This window comes from Uloborus diversus, chromosome 1 (genome assembly GCF_026930045.1).
Source record: "Uloborus diversus isolate 005 chromosome 1, Udiv.v.3.1, whole genome shotgun sequence".
Classification (NCBI taxonomy): domain Eukaryota; kingdom Metazoa; phylum Arthropoda; class Arachnida; order Araneae; family Uloboridae; genus Uloborus; species Uloborus diversus.
In genome coordinates, this window is record NC_072731.1 from 184004468 (window position 1) to 184024464 (window position 19997).

The window sequence follows — 19997 nt, forward strand, 5'->3', positions numbered from 1 at the left end:
TGTGACATCACGTGATCATGAACTAGCCAATCAGATTTGCGTATTTCCGAGTTCCTAGTGAACTCTAATGTGTTTCGAACTAGACAAAAATCTTATCTGTTGTCATAGTAACACTGTTTTGGTTCGTTAATTCAGAAGTGGACGTTACAGTTAAATAAAGTTGCCAATATTTATGGACATTTTTAGAATGATATACATTTAAAACTGAAAGCATATCGTTTAACACAAAATTCAAAACTTTTTGTGATAAGGTAGCCCTGTTAACGACCTCTTAAATTAAAGCAACTTAGATGCGAAGAATAAAAAAAAAGAGATATTTATCTCTTAATATTTAGAAAGAATTTGGCAATGTACCAATACGAAAGTTGTCTGCTAGTGGCATAGACTTCTGGGATTTCGAATAATTTTCTCAAGTTACATAATAAGCTAATATATATTTCCACTTAAAACAATGGCAAATATCGTAGTTACAGGAGCTAGTAGAGGATTAGGGCTAGAATTTGTGAAACAGTTGTCCAAATTTTCAAAAACGCCCACTGTTTTTGCATTATGCAGGAATCCAGATAAAGCCGAGGTTTGTAATTGTTTCCTTTTTATTTCTACAAATGTAAACATTAATAGTATAAAGAGTGAAACATTGGAAATCTTATTTCGATAGAAATGAATGTTCAAAATGATAATAGCTCTGTATTTTGCAATTTCGCTATTTAATACTTAAACTGGTTTTTGATTAAAAAGCAGCATTTTTCAAAAGTCGCCTCTACTCTACAGCACTGTCATACAATAGCGAAAATAGTATGTGCCGTTATTTTTTTCAAATTAGTCTGCCACTGTAAGTACTACTGTGCTGAGATAAATAAATAATTTCAGTTATCAGGGAAATTAGATGTCCTGTATCAGGTCAATTTTAAAACCTTATTTGGAGTTAATTTATTTATATGATGTTGATTTACTTCGTTGTTTTAACTCTCTTCTGAGTAAATCTTTTTCAAAATGGTTGAAATGTGAGTCGATGATGAGGATAGACAAGAGAGTTAAGTTGCGGGGAGCCCACACGTCCGTAAGGGGCCCTACGGCCCAAGAAATTAAAAAAAAAAACAAAAAAACAAAGAGATAGCATTAAGATTAATTAGCGCTGCTGACCTCTGGAGAGGGGCCCTACAGATTTTGTTGCTGGGAGATGCGAAATTTATAGATCCGGGTCTGGTTTTATGGCTTCAAGTTCATGATAGTGCCACTATTCACAAGTCAAATTGATAAATTTCACTTTAAATAATCTTTTTTTCAGCTGTAAAAGTGCTGCTATGAGCATATCTATTTGTTTTACCTTATATCCAACTTTGAAGGGAAAATCATTTTGAGAACTATAGTCCAACCTGTTTATCTCAAAACTGCCTACATCAAAATTTTGCAATTTCCCTGCATTCATGGCATTAATTCAATATTTTCCACATGTTTATCATGGAATAAAATTTCAAAAAAAAAAAAAAAAAAACCTCTATATCTAGAACTCTAACTACAAAGTCTTTTTGAAGTCAATCCCCTATGGCCAGCAATATTTATCAACAACTTGGATGATTGATTCTATGACTGCTAAATAATAAAAAAATTGTTTTTGTCTCATACTCTTATGAGACATATAGCTCAGAAAAAAAAAGCTATTATGTACAAGTAGCAAGTTTTCTATCCACTCAGAAACTGAAAAGAAGGAGGCATTGTTGAACAGTGAAAAGGCTTTCTGAGTCTTACTTTTAAGCTTTTAAGTCATTGATACCAGCGATTTTGTTTAGTACATATTATATCCTTCTAATGCTTAAGTTATTTCGATAGAGGAAAGAGTAAAAATCTTAACATTTATGAACAATTTTCATTGAACGATAATTTTCATCCTGAAAGATATGCATGAGCTTGCTAAAACATTAAAATTTCATACAGTAAAATGTTGAACAATATCAATGCTGAAGAAAATGTTAGCTTTTTGACCTCATTCTAATTGCTTATTTTTTTAACTTTTATCAAAACCTCATGAAAGAAAGCTGCATATCTAGAATTTTTCTTTTGCTAGGGATTCAAAAATACAAACTGCCTTCCAAAATAGTTTTTTTTTTACTTAAGAAAAAAATTATAACCAATCATATCCCTCTCCAAAAAATGTTTCTGTCTAGTCTACTGCTTAAATTCATTATACGTAAAACCGTACACTACATTATGCATGTTGTAAATGTACAATGTATTGTGTACCTAATGTATGATAAATGATCAAGAAAAGTTTACAGTCTACTGAAGGAGGCTGGTTCCAGTCAACTTATGGATCCTTAGTAGAGATCAACTGTCATCGTTCTTTTAAAACTAATACAACCCATGAAAAAAAATGTTTTCAGCAAACTGTTCTGTAGAGTTCACCAATATATATCAGTCAATATATATATCATGATATATATCCTGATTTATTTTTAAAATATCATGATATTTTGATATTTATTTTTTCAATTATGGTATTTTCAATATAAAATTGTATTAATCATAGTAATATTGTTCATTTATTATTAAAAATAGCCAAAAAGTTATGCACTATATTTTTATGATGTATTAATGCATCATTAATACAGCAAAGTAATTTGGTGTTATTTTTTTATTTTATATTCATTATTATTATTAGTAATGTAACAATTTTAAATCATATTAAAAGTGCCTAATTAAATTAATATTAAACATTGCTCAGAAAAAAAGAAACTGTCTTATAACTGCACCGACAAATTCATATTTTTTATTTCTGAATCATATTACTGTGTAAAAGTAGCTAACAGAGGAAAAATGAGTAAAACAGCTAATGCTAAATTAACTTTATCAAAATTGACAAAAATGTAAAATGAAATATTAGATATAAATAATGAGAGAAACCTTAATTTTAAGTCTACATATTGTAGAAAAATTTAAGAAAATAAAGAGTGATTTGAAGATGCATTTACTATTTTGTAGTCTTTAGTTTCTGCTGATTGAAAATATCGGATGTATATAAAAATATCCAATATGTATCAAAATGTCGGATATTTTCCAAAATATCATGATATTTTCGAACCTTGCTGTTCTGAATACCAGCATTAATATCTAAGTACTCATATTTTCTCGAATTTCAAAATTAAATGGCACTTTAAATGGTTTAAAAACTGGTATTTTCTTCTGTGTAAAAATTTAGCACATCATCATATTCCATTAAATAAATTTTAACGATTGCATCATGTGCCTTCTGACTCTACTTTGGTTCAGAATGTATGTGTTATATTTTTTAATTCTGCAATGTTTTCTACTGCAGTCCAACTGGCTTATAACGGGTGAAGGGACCACAATATTTACTTACTGAACTGAGTGCTTGTAAAAAAATGAGTTTGCAAAAAATTCATTTATACTTGCTTTTTTTTTTCAAATTTCTCTTTGGTACTGAAGAAATTGGTTAATTTATTTCAAACCGTCTTATTGTCTCTTTCTTGTGCTATTGTTTTCGGGAAAAATCTGTGGTGCAAAAAAAAAAAAAAACTGATTTACATCCTCGGATTCGAAAAAAAATCATAGTTTTTCCACACATCAAAAGCCATGAAATATATTAAGGGCTGTCCAGCTTCAAACTTGTCACATTTGTTGTTGTCGTTTTCATTTTTTTTTCATCACATTAGCTTGAATTAGAGCTGCAACATGCTCAGAATCTTGGTGTGATAACATTGGGGTCAACAAATATGGAATTTTAAAAGGTTTTTTATGCCACAAGTTTTAAAAAAAGACCATGATCAAATCTTCTCAGAATTTTTAACTCATCACTAACTGTTTGACTTTAAAAATTAAAAAAAAAAAAATCCAAGAAAGGATAAGTTGACAGAAACTTTATGAATCATAAAAATATTTCTCGCTTTAAGCAGGGTTTGCTAGTTAAGGGAGTTATGTTCCCATAGACCAAACGTTGTACCAACAAAATCTGTCGGATTTACTTGTCTAAATTAAGATTCGCATTAAATCAGGGCTCTTTATAAGCAAGCTTAATTGTATTCCATTTAGTATATTTTTTCTTTCAATTTTTCCAGAAGCTGCAAGATGTTGCTCATACATGTCCTAATGTAAAAATAGTCAGAGCTGGTAAGTATTTCCTTTCGTGTAGTCTCATTCAGTAACATTTATTCATCAAGGAAAAAATACTCATGTAATGTACGTTGCATAAAAATTCAGCTGATAATTATATTCAGCTTAGCTAGTAAACATGTGACCTTTTTTTTGGGGGGGGGGGGTAATGGATATTTGTCAAGATTTGTAACAATCTGCACCTGACTATAATAAACTTTACCCATGAGCCTGAACGTCAGTTTATTAATCAAATTCAACTTTTGGGTTTATTAGAAAATTTTGCAAAACTTTTTTTAAGTACCTATTAATTAAAATTGGAAGTAATCTGTTTTCATAAAGACATATAACAATGCTTTTTAGATTTTTTTTTTTAAAGGAAATGTATTGGTAATTTTACTGGCTGGTCCATCATTTCAAAGTTTTGCAGGGGAGGTGGGGCCGTCCCCCCCCCCCAATTGCTACAATAATGAGCGTTTACTGGTAGTGATTTTTAGGCCACTTGAAGTAGTTGACCAAGGCCCAGTGCAATATTTGCAGTTAACTAAATCTGGCTACAGATACTAATTAAGACCTCATTGCTTTTCAGCATCATAACTAATTGCAGTTCTAGAGCTAAAATGCATCACCGTGTGGTGATTTAACACTAGAATTATGGCAGACATAGTGTACCTAGAAATAAGGCGGGAGTCATTTCAACCCTCAGAAAAGAAATCTGCAGAGTTTCCCACATAGTGTTGTATATTTGTAAAAATTAGTTAAAAATGAACTCATTTGTAAAAATTAGTTTATTTTAAAAGGATTCAGAGATTTTAAGGATATAATATAATGAAGTATTTAAAAAAAGAAAAGTTTAAAGTGCCTTTAGAATAACCAGATCTGTCTCAGTTGCATTTCAGAAACTAGTGGCTAATACTCCCTTTTATGTAACAGCAGTTCAATCTGGATGCATTATTTTGAAACTTCTTTCCTCAGGCTTTTTCTGGTGGTATCTGATGTATTTCTTATTTCAAAATACATTCTATGTGTAAAAATCTAAATATTAGTTATTTTTCTAGATATGATTGAATTTGATCAATATCAAGAAGTAGTCTCGAAGATTCACGCAAATATACAAAGTGGAGGAGTGAATCTTCTTATAAATAATGCAGGAATGATGCTTAAAGATAAATTAACTTCTGTTACCAAAGAAAATATTTTAGACAGTTTCCACTTGAATTCTGTTGCTCCTGTTTTATTTGCAAAGGTAAGTGTTAAAAACTTGGTTTTTCCTCTGTCAGACATTCAGTTTTTAAAACTTTTTTTTAAGTACAAAAATTGAACCGTTTATTTCAGAAACCAGTCAAGGGACAAACTCTAAAATTCTGAAAAAGCCTTTTTACCTTCGTGTTAAAAATTTTCTGTAAGGATTACAATATTTTAAATTGAAAGGGATACATGTTTAGGTATATTTCTTTCAATAAACAGTTTTCTAATCCTCATTGAAAATTTTGATATGGTAATATAAATGTTTTCCTAAACTTAGTAATTTTGGCATTTGACTGGTTTTTGAAATAAATGATTCAATTGTAAAATGTATAGTAATAACTCTAAAATCTATAGTTTGTGCAAACCTAACTTGGCAGCATTGTGAAGGCTACCGCAGATTCTAATCACAGCATTAGGGCACAGCCAGGATAGGTTTGTTCCAGTGGCGGCTCGTGGCTTAATTTGGTGGGTGGGCCAGCTGTTATCAGGGGCGCCCTGACGGAGGTCATTGTGGCCTCCCAAAAGTTTCTTTATTTGGCAAATTTTGAGTTCATATAGCTTTTCAGGCCTAATGTATCTTCTAATTATGTTTTAGTATGTGTGCATGCTTTATTGATATTATTTGGTAAAGTTCGGAGTTTCATTTTGTGAATTGAGAACTCAACCACTCTCCTCCCATCCCAAAAGATCGGGTTGCCTCTGACAATTATATAAAGTTTTCACAAGAAAAAGGAAAACAGATAAAATGAAGAGAATTAAGGGAGCCAAATAATAAGGCAATGAAGACATATAAGACCCCCCCCCCTCCTTTTTTCCCATACAGAATAGCAAAAATTAGATTGTGACTGGGATCATGCAGCAGCATTAACTTTCACTTTAACATGCTTCGTTATTATATTAGGTAGTGAGAAGCAAAAGGATGGACAAGTTCAAGTTTTGAGTAAAACGCGTTTAAAGATAACTTCCTACGTAGGCTTTCATAGATTTTTTTTTCTAAATCATGCTGTAGAGCAGCACCTACCAAGGCTACTATTGCTATCTCTTGCCCTAAGACAGAGGAGAGGTTCACCTACCATTTATACAGGTTATTTCCAAATTTTTAATTTTGTCACTTACATCCCTTTGCTTCTCACTGCCTCATATATATCAAATTACAAAACTGGTAACTAATTTTTCTAGAAACAGTGTACTTAATTACCGATATATTCTTTTTATAAGAAATTTAAATTACTTTTAATTTTCATTGTGTAATAGTTTAGATTTGCTAAGCGTTAGAATACGCTAGCATAGAAAAGGCATGATAATAAGGCCAACCCGATTAAGACTTATTACTTTAACCAAATATCATAGCTTATAAGAAAATTGAAAAAATCTTACCAATGAAGATTATTTTAGGTGCAGCTTTTAATTCAAAAATTTAAAGTCTTATTATATTAGCACAACACTGAAAACCAACTGAACCTAAATTCAAACTGAAACTTAAAAAATGGCAAACGCTTTTTCGAAAATAAAATGTCCATTCAGAAATGTCGAGAATGCACTCTAAGTTGTATAAAGAAAAATAAACAAATTAAAATGGACATCCCATGCAATGAAATGAGTGGGAAACCAAAATATTGTAAACCCCAGTGCCTCATAGTAACAGCTGTTTAAGGTTAAAGAAAAGGAAAAACATGGATTAAATCAAAAGAGAGAGAGAGAGAAAAAGAAAGCAATGAGAGAACTTTTCCTTTCCCTGTGGGTGGGCTCCGAAAATTCTGCCCATTGCCTCACTGAAACTTTGTATAAGCAATGCGAGACGAGACACATTCCTCCCATTGCTTCTACTATTGCTATTGGATGAAGATATTTTTCGAGGGGGCAGGAAGGAAACTGGCCCATTCGCATCGTTCGGGGTGATGTCGCTTGCCGCTTTTGTTACTCTGATTTAATTCTCGCAGATGGTTAAGTTGTGGATCATTGAAAATGGCCTAAAGAATCATTCTTAAAGCGCTATCGCTATTTTATAGAAAAGGAGCTTTTTTTCTTATATTAGCGATTAGCAGAGTGCTAGAAATTTAAAATCAGTTTCATGCCCTGATTTTATTTAAAACTGAAACACAAAAGACATTTTTAAATAATCTAATTATGTACTATTTTGTTGGGTGGGCCCGGCCCACCCGGCCCATAGTGACGAGCCGCCACTGGTTTGTTCCAACTATAGATAAATATAAATAGTAACTCCTTTGCCCAAGCCTTAACGAAACACTCATGTGGATTCATAGACTACTGCTACAACTGTTCCTTTTCTTCTTTTTTTTTTTTAAATTTTCGTTTTCCGTATATGTTTCTTTAGTTGTCTTGCAATCTTGCAGGAAATTTCAAAAATAATAACGAAAAACTTTTTATTTAATTCATTTGAAAGATCACCTGAGTGTTTAGGACCAAATGGGTTTTTTCTAAAAGAACCCAAGTTGAACAGAACTCAGTTGCAACCCTGGTATGTCAATTCAGCTATAATAAATGCCAGAAAGAAACACAAAACAGCAACCACATGCCAGTTACTTTTAAAAATTATTTTTTAGCATCAAGTAGTACAAGGTAGAAAGGATGAAACTCAGCAAAATGGCAAATATAAACTAAACTGGTCATGATAGGATATTTAAAAAGTATAATTTTTATTTATTATTATTATTTTTTGAAAATGGTGGACATTTATAAATTTTGTGCAGAATTTCATAACATCATAGTCTGAGGCTTTTGTTAGTAGAGCCAATTTTTCATAACAGTTGGAAAGTCTGTGTAGATATAATGACGATAGACAAAGATAGCAATAACCAAATTTTGTCCAAATGGCTTAAAACCTGGCAAAGGAAAGATTATAAGCATTAAAAAACTAATTATGAAATTGTATGTTATATATTTTTTGTTTAAATGATAAATAAAATGCTCTCTTTTTTATTTTTAAGGCTTTGTACCCTCTTCTGAAGGCAGCAGATAATAACGCATTTCCTCTTAAAGTAGGAAAATCAGCCATTCTAAACATTTCTGCTCATTTAGGATCCATTGAAGAAAATACCACAGGCGATTACTTGTCATACAGAATAAGCAAAGTAATTTTTATTCTATACAAAAATTAACGTGTACCTTCTTTAGCGAACTCTTAATAAACTGACTTAGGAGATTGCTATAACCAAGGGTTTGCTACATGCAATGTTTTTAAAAGAGAATGGGGGAAAAAAGACCTAACTTGCCAAATACTCCTATAATTCATGACTTTATTGCATGATAATTCTATTAGTGATTTTGATAAAGAGAGTATAAAGATACTTTGCAAATGAAATATGATAAAAAAGAAAATTATCTTGTTCTGTTTGATGTATCATTCTGCTTCCTGAACAAAATTCTTTTCTGATTCTAACATATTTAATTTGCAAAAGAACTTTTTAAATGAATAATTAAAAACTATTTCCGACTTATAACAGTTGCAAAATTCCTATAAGTCGGTTGTCACGGCATTCACCATTCTTTATTTATTGTAAAATGATATTTTCTCGCTATCCACAAATAGTATTTCAGGCTCATTTTTTCCCGCTTGTCTGAAAGAACACCATCAGAAAGAAAATTTATTTTTATAGGAAAAAATATGTTCTTTCTCACGGTATTAACGAAAAGAAGATGCAAGGTGACAAACTTGAGCTACAGGGCATTAAAAGCATGCTATTCATAGGCGGAATTAGGCCGAAAGTTTTGGGGGTGCAACAATAACGGGGATCTGGAGAGGAGTGTGTTTTCCTGGAATAACAAGGCAGTGGTGAAATCAGAAATTAATTTTAGGGTGGGGTGCAATTTTAAGTCTAAAAAACGTGATGTAAACCATATTTAGTAATATTAGGGGATTGACAATTCTTAATATTTCAAACTGCAGAATGTCTTCAACGAAAGTCGATGTTAGAAGCAATGGGTGAATTCAGCTTCTGGTTTGGAAGGGCATTCACTCGCCACAAAAAAATTGCAATAGTAGTAATAAATTGTTTGAGAAATTTCTTTATTTGCATAAAATTATTTATTAGGTTGTTTTTTTTTTCAAATGGATAAAATTACTTTAATTCTTAATATGAAAGCACAGTTATGTTTTTCTTGCACTAGCGAAATGTGGTGATACACTGGATTCAAGTAAATTTACTAGTATAGCAGATATTACATTTTTCCCCCCAACTGCGCTTCTAGATGAAATATACTAAATTATTTTTTTTTCAAAACCCAACCAAAAATTTTTGGGGATGCGGTGCACCCCCTGGTACCGCCGTAAATCCGCCCATGATGCTATTCTTCATGTGAACTATTTTGATAGCCACTTTGGATGCCAATATCTTTTAGAAAATCAATATTTACGCTCTGCAACTATAACCCATTGACAGGGCCATCGGCAAGGGGGTGTGTGACACCCCTCCACTTTTTTGGAGAAAGGGGCCACCGATTTTATGTTATTTTTAATTTATAATGCAAGGAATAAAACCGCAAAAAGGAAAAAAATGCGGAGCAGACATTACGAGCAATATCAGTAAACCTGAAAACTAACAGCTATTGCGGCCTTAATAGCCAAAAAAAAACAATAAATAGGGTCTCGAAAAACAGATAAGAATCGTTGCGGAAAATACAGATATTAATCGCCAAGTGGGGCCGCGTGAACGATTACATATCGGTCGCCCGCTTGTTAGAAAAAAAAGTACTGTATAAACACGTGCAAGAACTTTAAAAGTTGTGCCAACATTTTCAGTAAAATCTGTTAAGTGGAGAAGGCATGAATCAATTCTATATGCAGTTTCAAATATCTGTACAAGAAAAATAAAATAACTAAAACATAGCTAGCGATATCAGCAAACCTGAAATCTAAAACATCAGGTACTTTTCAGCTTTCAAAAAACTATCAATGGGGCCACGAAAGACAGCTGAGATTCTTTTCGGGCGGCATTCGATGCAGAAAATACGAATATTAATCGCTAAGTGGGGCTGCGTGAACGGGATATTACAAATCGGTCATCCCGTGTTTGAAAAAAGAAGAATGCATAAATACGTGCAACATTTTCAGATTTTCAGTAAAATCTGAAAATGTTGGTGAAAAAAAGTGGAGAAGACATGACACATGAATCAATTCTGTATGCAGAAGTATTACATTAATCTGATTCAAACTGCACCGAAGTAGGGACATATTTTGTATTAAATAAAAAAAAAAAAACAGAAGATTTGAAATAAACGAGGGTCACGGCCACATTTGTTTCATGTAGTAAATTTAAAAGAAAGAAGAAAAGAAATGTTTACAATATTGAAATAAAAAGCCCTCGTGGAAGAGCCCCCCACCCCCTGGCCTTAGAGCAACAAAGAGTAAATGCAGTGCTCTTACATGTAAGTAAACATTGTGCACACTGCCACAGTGGTGCAGCAAGAAACTTTCCTTGGGAGAAAAGGGAGGGGGGGGTCATATAAAATCTTTCGAAATTAAAGGTCGGATAATGCAATTTAGGCACTTGTTGTGTGTTCATACAAATCTTTTTGTTGCTATATGCGGGGGGGGGGGGACTCCCTATTATATTCCTTGGCTACGCCACTGCACTATGAGAGTTAGCCAATTTTTTTTTTTTTTTGGAAAATAGAAACAAGCGATACAACTGGATACAACTGCCGTTGTGTAGACTGTTTCGCTGAAAAAAGACGCTATTTTGTGTCGAAAGTCGAAGGGAATAATTGCTTTATAGCTGGTGGATCTGTAGTTCCTCCTCACGTCCGGTTGTCATTTGATAGTACATCGGACGGCACAACAGTGTTTGTAGCCCTGTGTCCCTGTGTGGTACGGGCACTTTGTTCTCATCACGTGTAGTAGTAGAATTCTGTCTGGTACATGAGGGGTTTTTGTTCTGTGTGTGACCTTGGGAGCCCGAAGGTAGCAATGCAGAAAGAGAGAGAGGGAGTTGCTGATACGTTTGCGAGAAAACGTTTGATTCTATTTTCTTACTCATCCGCTGTCAGTTTAGTGTTGACAGAATTTTTTCCTATTATCAATTAGAACTCATGCTCAAAGCCAAAGACTTCTTGACGAACTGCATAGAAAAGCTGCTTTATTCAGCAACATTAAGTAAGTAGTAATAAGTTTTTTGAACGAACTCTGATGTAGTCCGTAATACACAGTTGAAAGTGGCGCGGCGTTCCGCTTTTTCCATTTCTTGTTTTGAACTTTTATTATTTATATTTGCTCCTCATAAAAGCACTCTTATACTCCCTCGGCTCCTCCCAGCCTTCGCATGTAACTGTACTTTTTACTTACTTTTTCTTTTATTATTTCAGTTAGAAAAAAAAGAAAAAACTTCTACAACTATAATAATCTATAATTGCCTTAACTAATTTTTGCAACCATTAAATGATAATCTTGTGTATGAGGTCATTGTAATACCTTTATAGGTAAGATTTGTTTTACACAGTGGTGCCCACCTAAGGGTTATCGTGGCGCACACTGCTCCATTGAAGTTTTTAGGGGGTGTTATAAGGGGTATGTTTCTCTTTTTTGGGAGCACTGAAGTTGGGAGGTCCTTTGTGACACTGGGAGAGGGGAGGATTTGATCTTGCTCTTGGGGGAGATGGGCACCCCTGTCTTGCAAGTGAAAATTTATTCCATTGAAGAGATTCAATACAATTTTAAATTACTAGGGGCTCCGCCACCTGCTCGCTGACCTCCAAAGATTCTTGCGCAATTTTATTTGGATCGCGAAGATTTATGTCTCTTAGGAAGAATCAGATTAAAATAATTGCTACGATTAGAAAAAATGAAAATTCCGTTCCCCCTCCCCTAAAAAAAAATTTAAGTAACGAGCTCAATTTATTTCAAACAATATTAAAATCCAGCTCCCTTACGAAGAAAAAATAACTTGATGAAAATATATGTAGCAAAACTATTAATAATCTATTTAAAAACCCTTTAAAACCCAAACTCTTAATGTATCGTATCATATAAATCGTTTGAGGTGCTTGATATCATATGTCTTAGATTTCTCATTGTAAGCTTAGACGTTATCATTTTTTCAGAATCCTTGCAAATATGTAAATAGAGAGCATCCCGTGCTTTTTTACATTAAAGTTAATTGTTTGATCAATTATTTTATTCCCATCGTTTTAAGCTAATTTATACTTAGCAGTGGCGCTCTGGGACATCCTCTCCCTATTGAATGTACTTAATATTAAAAGATTATTTTATATTAAAAGATTATTTTTTTACTTTTTAGTTCATTCATGTACAAGAGCGTGTTTGTTAGATTTTTTAACTATTTATTTATTAGTATTTTACTTAGCGGTTTGTAAGAGTCATTGCTTTAAATGCGTTAAAAAAAATATAGATATTTAAGCAGAGCCGACGAGAAGCCATGCCAGCCTGGTCGAAAACGGAGGAGCCGGCCCTTGGGGGGGGGGGGGTCACAGTTGTATAAATCCTAAGAGTGTTGGGGGAGGGTCTGACTAGAATGCCTTGGGTTTGGCAAGGGGGTGTTGGCTCTTGGTGGTTCTGTATTTAAGGCTGGAAGCTCTGACTTTTCAACCTGTGTCCCTCTTGCAGGCAAGCCCGCGTCACCTCTCCAGATATTTCCTAGCGCAGTTTCTGTACACTTTAAAAACTAAAAAATCCTCGTGCAAAAGTATATCTGGGGGGAGGGGGCATAATAAAGCGCTTAATTCATTTTTTTTTCTTTTCTGGTGGAAAATTTAACACTTTTGCGATCTAAATTTTCAATTAAAAAAGGAAAAAAATCATTTGTAGAGAAAATTTTACGAGATAGTACTTTTTTTCCAACAACTCCCTACTGTACCTATAGACCCCGAAAAGTTCCTATTTTTCCTACTTTTTAGAGCTTTCTCATTTTCCTACTTTTTTCTTTTTTTCCCTACTTTTTCTTTCTTTAGTATAGCACTTCTAATTGTGTATTGATTATTATTTTTACAATGCTGCACCGATAATTTTCTACATGTTTCAATTTTGAAAAGCAAAAGAAGCAAGCAGATCCTGAGCTTTTCATTGACTGACTACATTAATTTCTGGAAGGAACGCCGCGCGGCGGCGTTTGCGTGTTTAAAAGTTAAATTTTCGTGACTTTTTTGCCGTTGCAGCGTTTATGATCGACTTTTCTTTTTATCACCTCGTCTTCAGTCCTACTGTATTAACGAAACTAAAAAAAAAAAATACTGGCCCATTCTGATGCAATTATATATTATTTACCCATCAATTAGAAGTTTTAATTTAAGTAAACGGCCGACTGTTCAAAAAATTCGGGAAAACCCAAATTTCCTATTCGCCAATTTTTTGTATAATTACAAGTGAAATGGAGCTCTATTTAAACAGAAAGGCAAGGTAAAACCTTAAAAGGAACATAAGGAACAAAAAATGAAAAACTTGTACATTGTACGTATTTTATTGATGTTAGTACAACATAAAAGCAGATAACAGAAATTAGCAAAAACGGACCACTTCAAAAATAATCGCGGAAACTAACTTTTTTCGCACATAAATATGATTATTGTTCATTCTAAATCGTAAACATGATTATAAAATTTCCTTTTCTTTTCTGGCAAAGAATGTATTTGCAAAAAAAAAAATAGCAAAACCTGAATGGGCAAAACGTTCCCGATTTTTGGAAAAAAATCGTAAATCAATTTAATTGCGATATTTTGTTTTTATTTCTTCACATTTTTAGAAGTTGGGGGATTGAGCCACAAACTAATATGTATTTTTTTTCTTTTTAATGGGTATTTTCTAATCTGATATATCATCAATATCGAGGAGTTGCTCATCATTTTTATGTGCTGTGTTTATGGCAATGCAACATTTCAGAGCATTTAAATTTTTTTTTTTGACGGACTCTTACTCTTTTCGGGGCGCAGCAATTACACCGATGCGGCTAATCTACTGTAAGTTATTGTACTTAGTGCGCCTGATCAAAGGGAGGGGGGGGGGGAGAAATAGATATATGCAGGCATTTGATGCCATGTGCTCCCCCCTCACTCTCAATTTTGTGAACAATTTCCGAATGAATATTTTTGTTTGAGGATTGAGATAAACTACATGCCTTCCCTTTTATGCACAGAGAAACATTAGTAACTGATCTTTGTCTTTGATAAAAATGTTTTGTTTACTATGCATGGATGTTTCCTTTTGTTTTCGTGACAAAAATTTTGGAACAAAAAGGAGGTAAAAATCATCAAACCATTAAAACAATATTCAGTAAATTACTGCCCATTAGCCAGGGCTAAAGCAGAAATATAAGAAATACACCGCCAGCTCAGTCATTTCCAGCCGAGGACTGCAGTTTCGTGCTTATTAGCACTCATCAGCCTGGCATAGGAAAGTGACTGAGCTGGAGATGGAAAACCTTTTAAGGAAGCCAAGAGTGCGAAACAAACTGGTAGCTAATATAGAATTAGCAGACCAGACGAGTGACCGAAAGCAATGGTTCGGTTCAACTCGAAGATTGAACGCGAGGCAAGGTATATTCAGGCTGAATATACCTTGCTATTAGCTACCAGTTTGTTTCGCACTCTTGGCTTCCTTAAGAGGTTTTCCATCTCCAGCTCAGTCACTTTCCTATGCCGGGCTGATGAGTGCTAATAAGCACAAAACTGCAGTCTTTGGCTGGAAATGACTGAGCTGGCGGTGTATTTCACGTATTTCTGCTTTAGCCCTGGCTAATGGGTGGTAATTTACTGAATATACCTTGCCTCGCGTTCAATCTTCGAGTTGAACCAAACCATTGCTTTCGGTCACTCGTCTGGTCTGCTAATTCTATATTAGCTACCAGTTTGTTTCGCACTCTTGGCTTCCTTAAGAGGTTTTCCATCTCCAGCTCAGTCACTTTCCTATGCGGGGCTGATGAGTGCTAATAAGCACGAAACTGCAGTCCTTGGCTAGAAATGACTGAGCTGGCGGTGTATTTCACCCATTAAAACAATATTCGTTTTTATTGCTTGATTAAAATTAGAGCTGACCGTCACTTTGACCTCCCGCCCCCGGAGGTGGCTAGCAAAGGATGTATGCTGAATGCAAATTTTATCTTAAAACAACAAAAACGGCACAAACTTGTATAGCTAAGCATTAATTTTCCAAAACCAGGGAGGGGAGAAATTGACTCCCATAAATGACGTGCCTGAAACAAAAATGTATGTTGAATGCTAAAAGTACATAACATAGTACAAACCCTTTAGTTGACTTATTTCGTTATTTATTTAGTTTAATTAGTTTATTATAAATTTTATGTCCCATATTTAAGAACACATTTATTTTAGTTCTGCATTTTCAGTCGTTTTCCATTTTTTAAATTCAAACATCTGCCTCTGTTTATGCAAGAATGCATGTCAGCTGCTGAATATTTTTAACTAAAACTAATTTAATATTTGCTTTGCTTTTGTATCATAGTTTATGATAACAGGAGCTGAAAGTGTTAGTATTTTTAAATGATAAATTGATGATCTCGAAGGAATGTTTTCGTTTTTGACAAAACAAATCTTTAACAAAAATAGTTTAATTGCACCTTGAAATAAGAGTTTTATTATTATTATTATTATTTTCTTTTTTTTTTTTTTTTGCGATCGCTATATTCCATTTTATTCTTTCATACTTAAAGATTTTATTACTGTATTGGTGAAAGGTGTTTCTTTGTTTAGATTTTATTTTCATATATTTGTAATTAATATCTTTGTTTCCATCAGTTTATTTTTCATACTAATGATTGTCAGTTGTCTTGACGTGTGTGTAGTCCTATCTCTTCCTATTTTTCCTACTTTTTTAAGTGATTTTTTTCCTACTTTTTTAATTTTTGATTCCTTATTTCCTACTTTTCCCCCTCAAAAATCCACTTCGGGGTCTGTAACCTACCTTTCAGCACAAATCCTTAGAATTGTCATATATTACAAGAGAAGTAGTAAACTATAGCCATGACCCATGCCCAAGTTCGAGCTCAGTTCGTCTCGGTGAAAAACAGCTGCTCTGTCCATTAGAGTTCGATCACTTGTGACATAAGTGACTGTTCCTGGCAGACATTTTGGCTGTTAACTAGAGACTATTCTCACAGAAGTTTGCTCTGTATTGAAATATTATGTATTCAGCTGGTAATTAATGGATAGTGGCAACTCCAGGGCCATGCAGTTTGGGCAGCCGCACGGAGCCCCCGCGGCTAGGGGACTCCGCGCTGACTTACAGTAAAACTCTTGAAATGAGAAATCTATAGTTTTTGAAAAAACAAAAATTTAAAACAGAAGTTTCTTACAAGTTTAGAACAACTTGGTAAAATGATACAATCAAGTATTAAAATGTTAGAGACTGGAAGGTTCTTTAAATAAGTCTTTGAGTGTACTTGAAAAGTGCTTCAATTTTATTTCTTATCTAGTGTATAAACTTTTAACTGTTTGAACATCAAGGATTTACTCTCTCGTTACCGTTTTCCGAATCTCCACACCATTTCTTTTAAGAGCTTTATTTATTTTTTACTAGTTATTTTGTTTGTCGTTTGGTTTGGGGGGTGATTAAAAATTAACTCTATCAAATGCTGATGTGAGCAAGTGATGATGCGTTTTCCACTCTCGTCCCTCTGGCAATCAATGTCGACGATTTGCAGAACCAGAAACAAAAAATCTATTTTACATTTTCTTAATTTGCAAAAAAGTTTGAAACTTGCAAAAAGTTTTGGTTTGCCTGTATTTTTACTGATATTTTTCTAGTTCAAATTATGCCGAATAAGGCCTGAAAACGCAGGATTTTACATCTATTTTTCCAATTTTTAGCTGGGGGAGAAGCCCCCGGACCCCCTTAAACTGAGTTTTCTTTATCACATTAAAGGTTGACTTTGAAACCCTTTGCTGATACTCCCCTCCCTTCAAATTCAATCGTAACAGAGTATGTATACATGTGGTGGATTGTAAAAAAAAATGCTGCCTCACAATTGTTGATGTTGATTAGTCTAGGTTCTAGGATATAGTTAGGGCAAAACGCCAATGGGTAAGACTTTAACTAACATATACTAATTTTTGAACTTATTGCATTTATATGATATTTGTACAAACAGTTCTTCATTTCAGTTGACATTTTTTAGCATATACTTGAAAACAGTAGAGCTGTTTGGGGCCGCCCAGCCCATTAGTTAAAATTTTTCCAGGAGTTTGGGACAAAAGGTCTAAATGCAAATTTTATTGGAAAACAATGAAAAGCACACCCACTTATATGTAAAAATATCAATTTTTCAATACCTGGGGGAAGGGGGGCAATAGACCTCTTTAAATGATCGACGGGGGCCGCCAATTGTCAAACCCCCCCCCCCACACACAGATATTTTAGCTAGCAACGACCCTGCCCATTGAAACCATGCATATCGACAATAGAATTACAAAGTTCGAGCATTTGAATCATTTTGTTCAGAATTTATGACATTCTAAAATCCAGAAAAAAGTTTTTCTGCTGTGTTTTCTCAAGACTTTGCAGACGTGCTACACAAAAGTTAATGAACTCAAATTCACAAAAATACTAGAACGTATTAACAACCAAATGTACTTTAAGCTCCTAAAATTTCAGGATTCCAGTGTTATAAAACGTCCCGTTATCTGAGATTGAATATGGCAATTCGTTACTGCAGATATAATTTCAAGCTCGTTTTTTTATCCTTATTCGAACGAACACCATCGAAGAAAAAACTTATTTTGAAAGGAGAAAGTATGTTCTTTCTAATGGTATAAAAGAAAAGAAGATGCGAGGTGACAAACTTGAGCTATAGCGCTTTGAAAATAGGGTATTTTTCACTTGAACGGTTTTGATAGCCACTTTGAATCACACTATCTTTTAGAAAATAGATATTTAAGCTCTGTAACTGTAACCCATTAAAAACAAACATTTTTATAATGGAATCACATAGTACGAGCTTTTGAATTATTTTTGTTCAGATTTTATGACAACCTAAAATCCAGGAAAATTGTTTCCCATCACGCTTTTTCACAAGTTCACACGGATGCTACACAAAATCTAACAAGCTCAAATCCACAAAAATACTTGAATATCCTAATGGTCAAACGTACTTTAAGTGCCTAAAATTTCAAGCTTCCAGTGTAATAAAATTTGCTGCAAACTTGGCAATTTGGCACAAAAAGCTAATCCGCCATCTTGGATCACATTTTTCAAAGATTCTAGATCCTCAGGATTTGGATCTAGGAAGCTAAAAATTTGCATAGGCTAGTTTCAAAGGCATCTCTACGCCTCTATAAAATTTCTTCCAAGTCGGAGGTGGTCGAGTGGGGACGATTTGAAAAACTAGGTCAGTTGACATGGAATGACTCAGATGTATGCTAGCCTCTAAATTAAACAGAGTCACATTCAAATAAACAGAACACATGCGTCAAATTTTTACTTTGCCCCCTCATTCAGGTAAACTCGTTTTTTGCCAATTCCGTATAATCTGTGGGTACACTGTACAAGTTTTTCAATCCAATGTAATGCAAATTTTAGGAAACTTAACAAATTACGGTAGAAACAATGTCTTGCTACCAGAGTTGTTCTGCAATGGAAATTTACTCATGTGATCGATGATATCTTTACGAATTTTCATGTAACTTCTGGGAATTTTTGTAGACAACTTATAGAAAGCTATAAAATTGTTATCTAAATCAATCTAAATTTTGTAATTTGATCTTCCAGGCTGCAGTTAACATGGTGACTAAAACTTTAGCAATGGAACTGAAACCATCAGACATATTTGTGATGGCCTTACATCCTGGTTGGGTGAAAACAGACATGGGAGGTAAAGCAGCTCCTCTGACACCAGAACAAAGTGTTAATGGAATGTTGACTGTTCTAGCAAAAGCAGAAGAAAGTCAAAGAGGTTGTCTTTTCAACAATAGAGGGAAAAGAATTCCATGGTAAGATGTGCAGTGTTGATGCCATTTATGTAAATGTAACCAAATATTTTCATTATTCATTTTATAATAAAGTAGATCATGATTATTTTAAGTTGTCTATTTTTTTTCAATTTAATTGTTTAAAAAAACAAAGAATAGACTTTTTACTGGGTTTTTGTTAAAACTATTGAAATGTTCATAAGCATAATTACAGGGTTCATACACTTAGGGTTAAAAAAAATTCCCTGACTTTTCCAGGTTGTTTTTTAGAAAATCCCAGGTTACTCGCTTCGTTAAAATTAAGTTTATATAATGATATTTTCAAATTAATTAAAACTGTTTAAAGTAACAATGCAGAAGAACTAAAACTTTTCCCCTTAGATAAAAAAAAAACAATCTTGGAATTTTTTTCCCTCCTTCAAAATTATTATTTATTATTATTATTTTACGTTTTGTTCAAAATTGTTTTCATTTATTTACTACTTGTTGAAAACAAAGTACTTTCAACTTATTTCAGCGTTTCTTTGATGCCACGTGTCGTGTGTAATGTTAGCGTTTTGCTGTAATCGTGCATCAATCTTTTGGCATCCCCTTTTGGTTCGCAATACTTATTTTTAGTTTCTTATTGGTATATGACACAAAACATATTGAGCAAAATTCAAAGCTATTTTTCAGTACCAGTGGCAGATACAATACGGGGCGTCACGGGGGTTTTGATCCCCCCCCCCCCACAAAAAAAATCGCTAACGTATTTG

General features: G+C 33.6%; 1 protein-coding gene across 2 annotated transcripts; it reads left to right on the plus strand.

Annotated features, from left to right (window-relative positions):
* Positions 1–361: 361 nt before the first annotated feature.
* LOC129223661 (C-factor-like) lies at positions 362–19339 on the plus strand. Of its 2 annotated transcripts, XM_054858078.1 has the most exons (5): positions 362–574; positions 4074–4125; positions 5166–5353; positions 8304–8447; positions 19043–19339. In XM_054858078.1, the coding sequence occupies exons 1-5, from the start codon at positions 452–454 to the stop codon at positions 19265–19267; spliced, it is 732 nt and encodes a 243-aa protein (XP_054714053.1). In that variant the 5' UTR covers positions 362–451; the 3' UTR covers positions 19268–19339. The 2 variants fall into 2 exon arrangements, with proteins under 2 accessions (XP_054714053.1, XP_054714054.1); XM_054858079.1 differs by lacking the exon at positions 8304–8447.
* The last annotated feature ends 658 nt before the right edge of the window (positions 19340–19997 follow it).

Bases quoted from the DNA above. Each gene is read 5' to 3' on its own strand.
- LOC129223661 (XM_054858078.1), top strand. From the start codon at position 452: ATGGCAAATATCGTAGTTACAGGAGCTAGTAGAGGATTAGGGCTAGAA. The intron at 575-4,073 runs GTTTGTAATTGT...CAATTTTTCCAG, and splicing joins GGAATCCAGATAAAGCCGAG to AAGCTGCAAGATGTTGCTCA. The intron at 4,126-5,165 runs GTAAGTATTTCC...TTATTTTTCTAG, and splicing joins TGTAAAAATAGTCAGAGCTG to ATATGATTGAATTTGATCAA.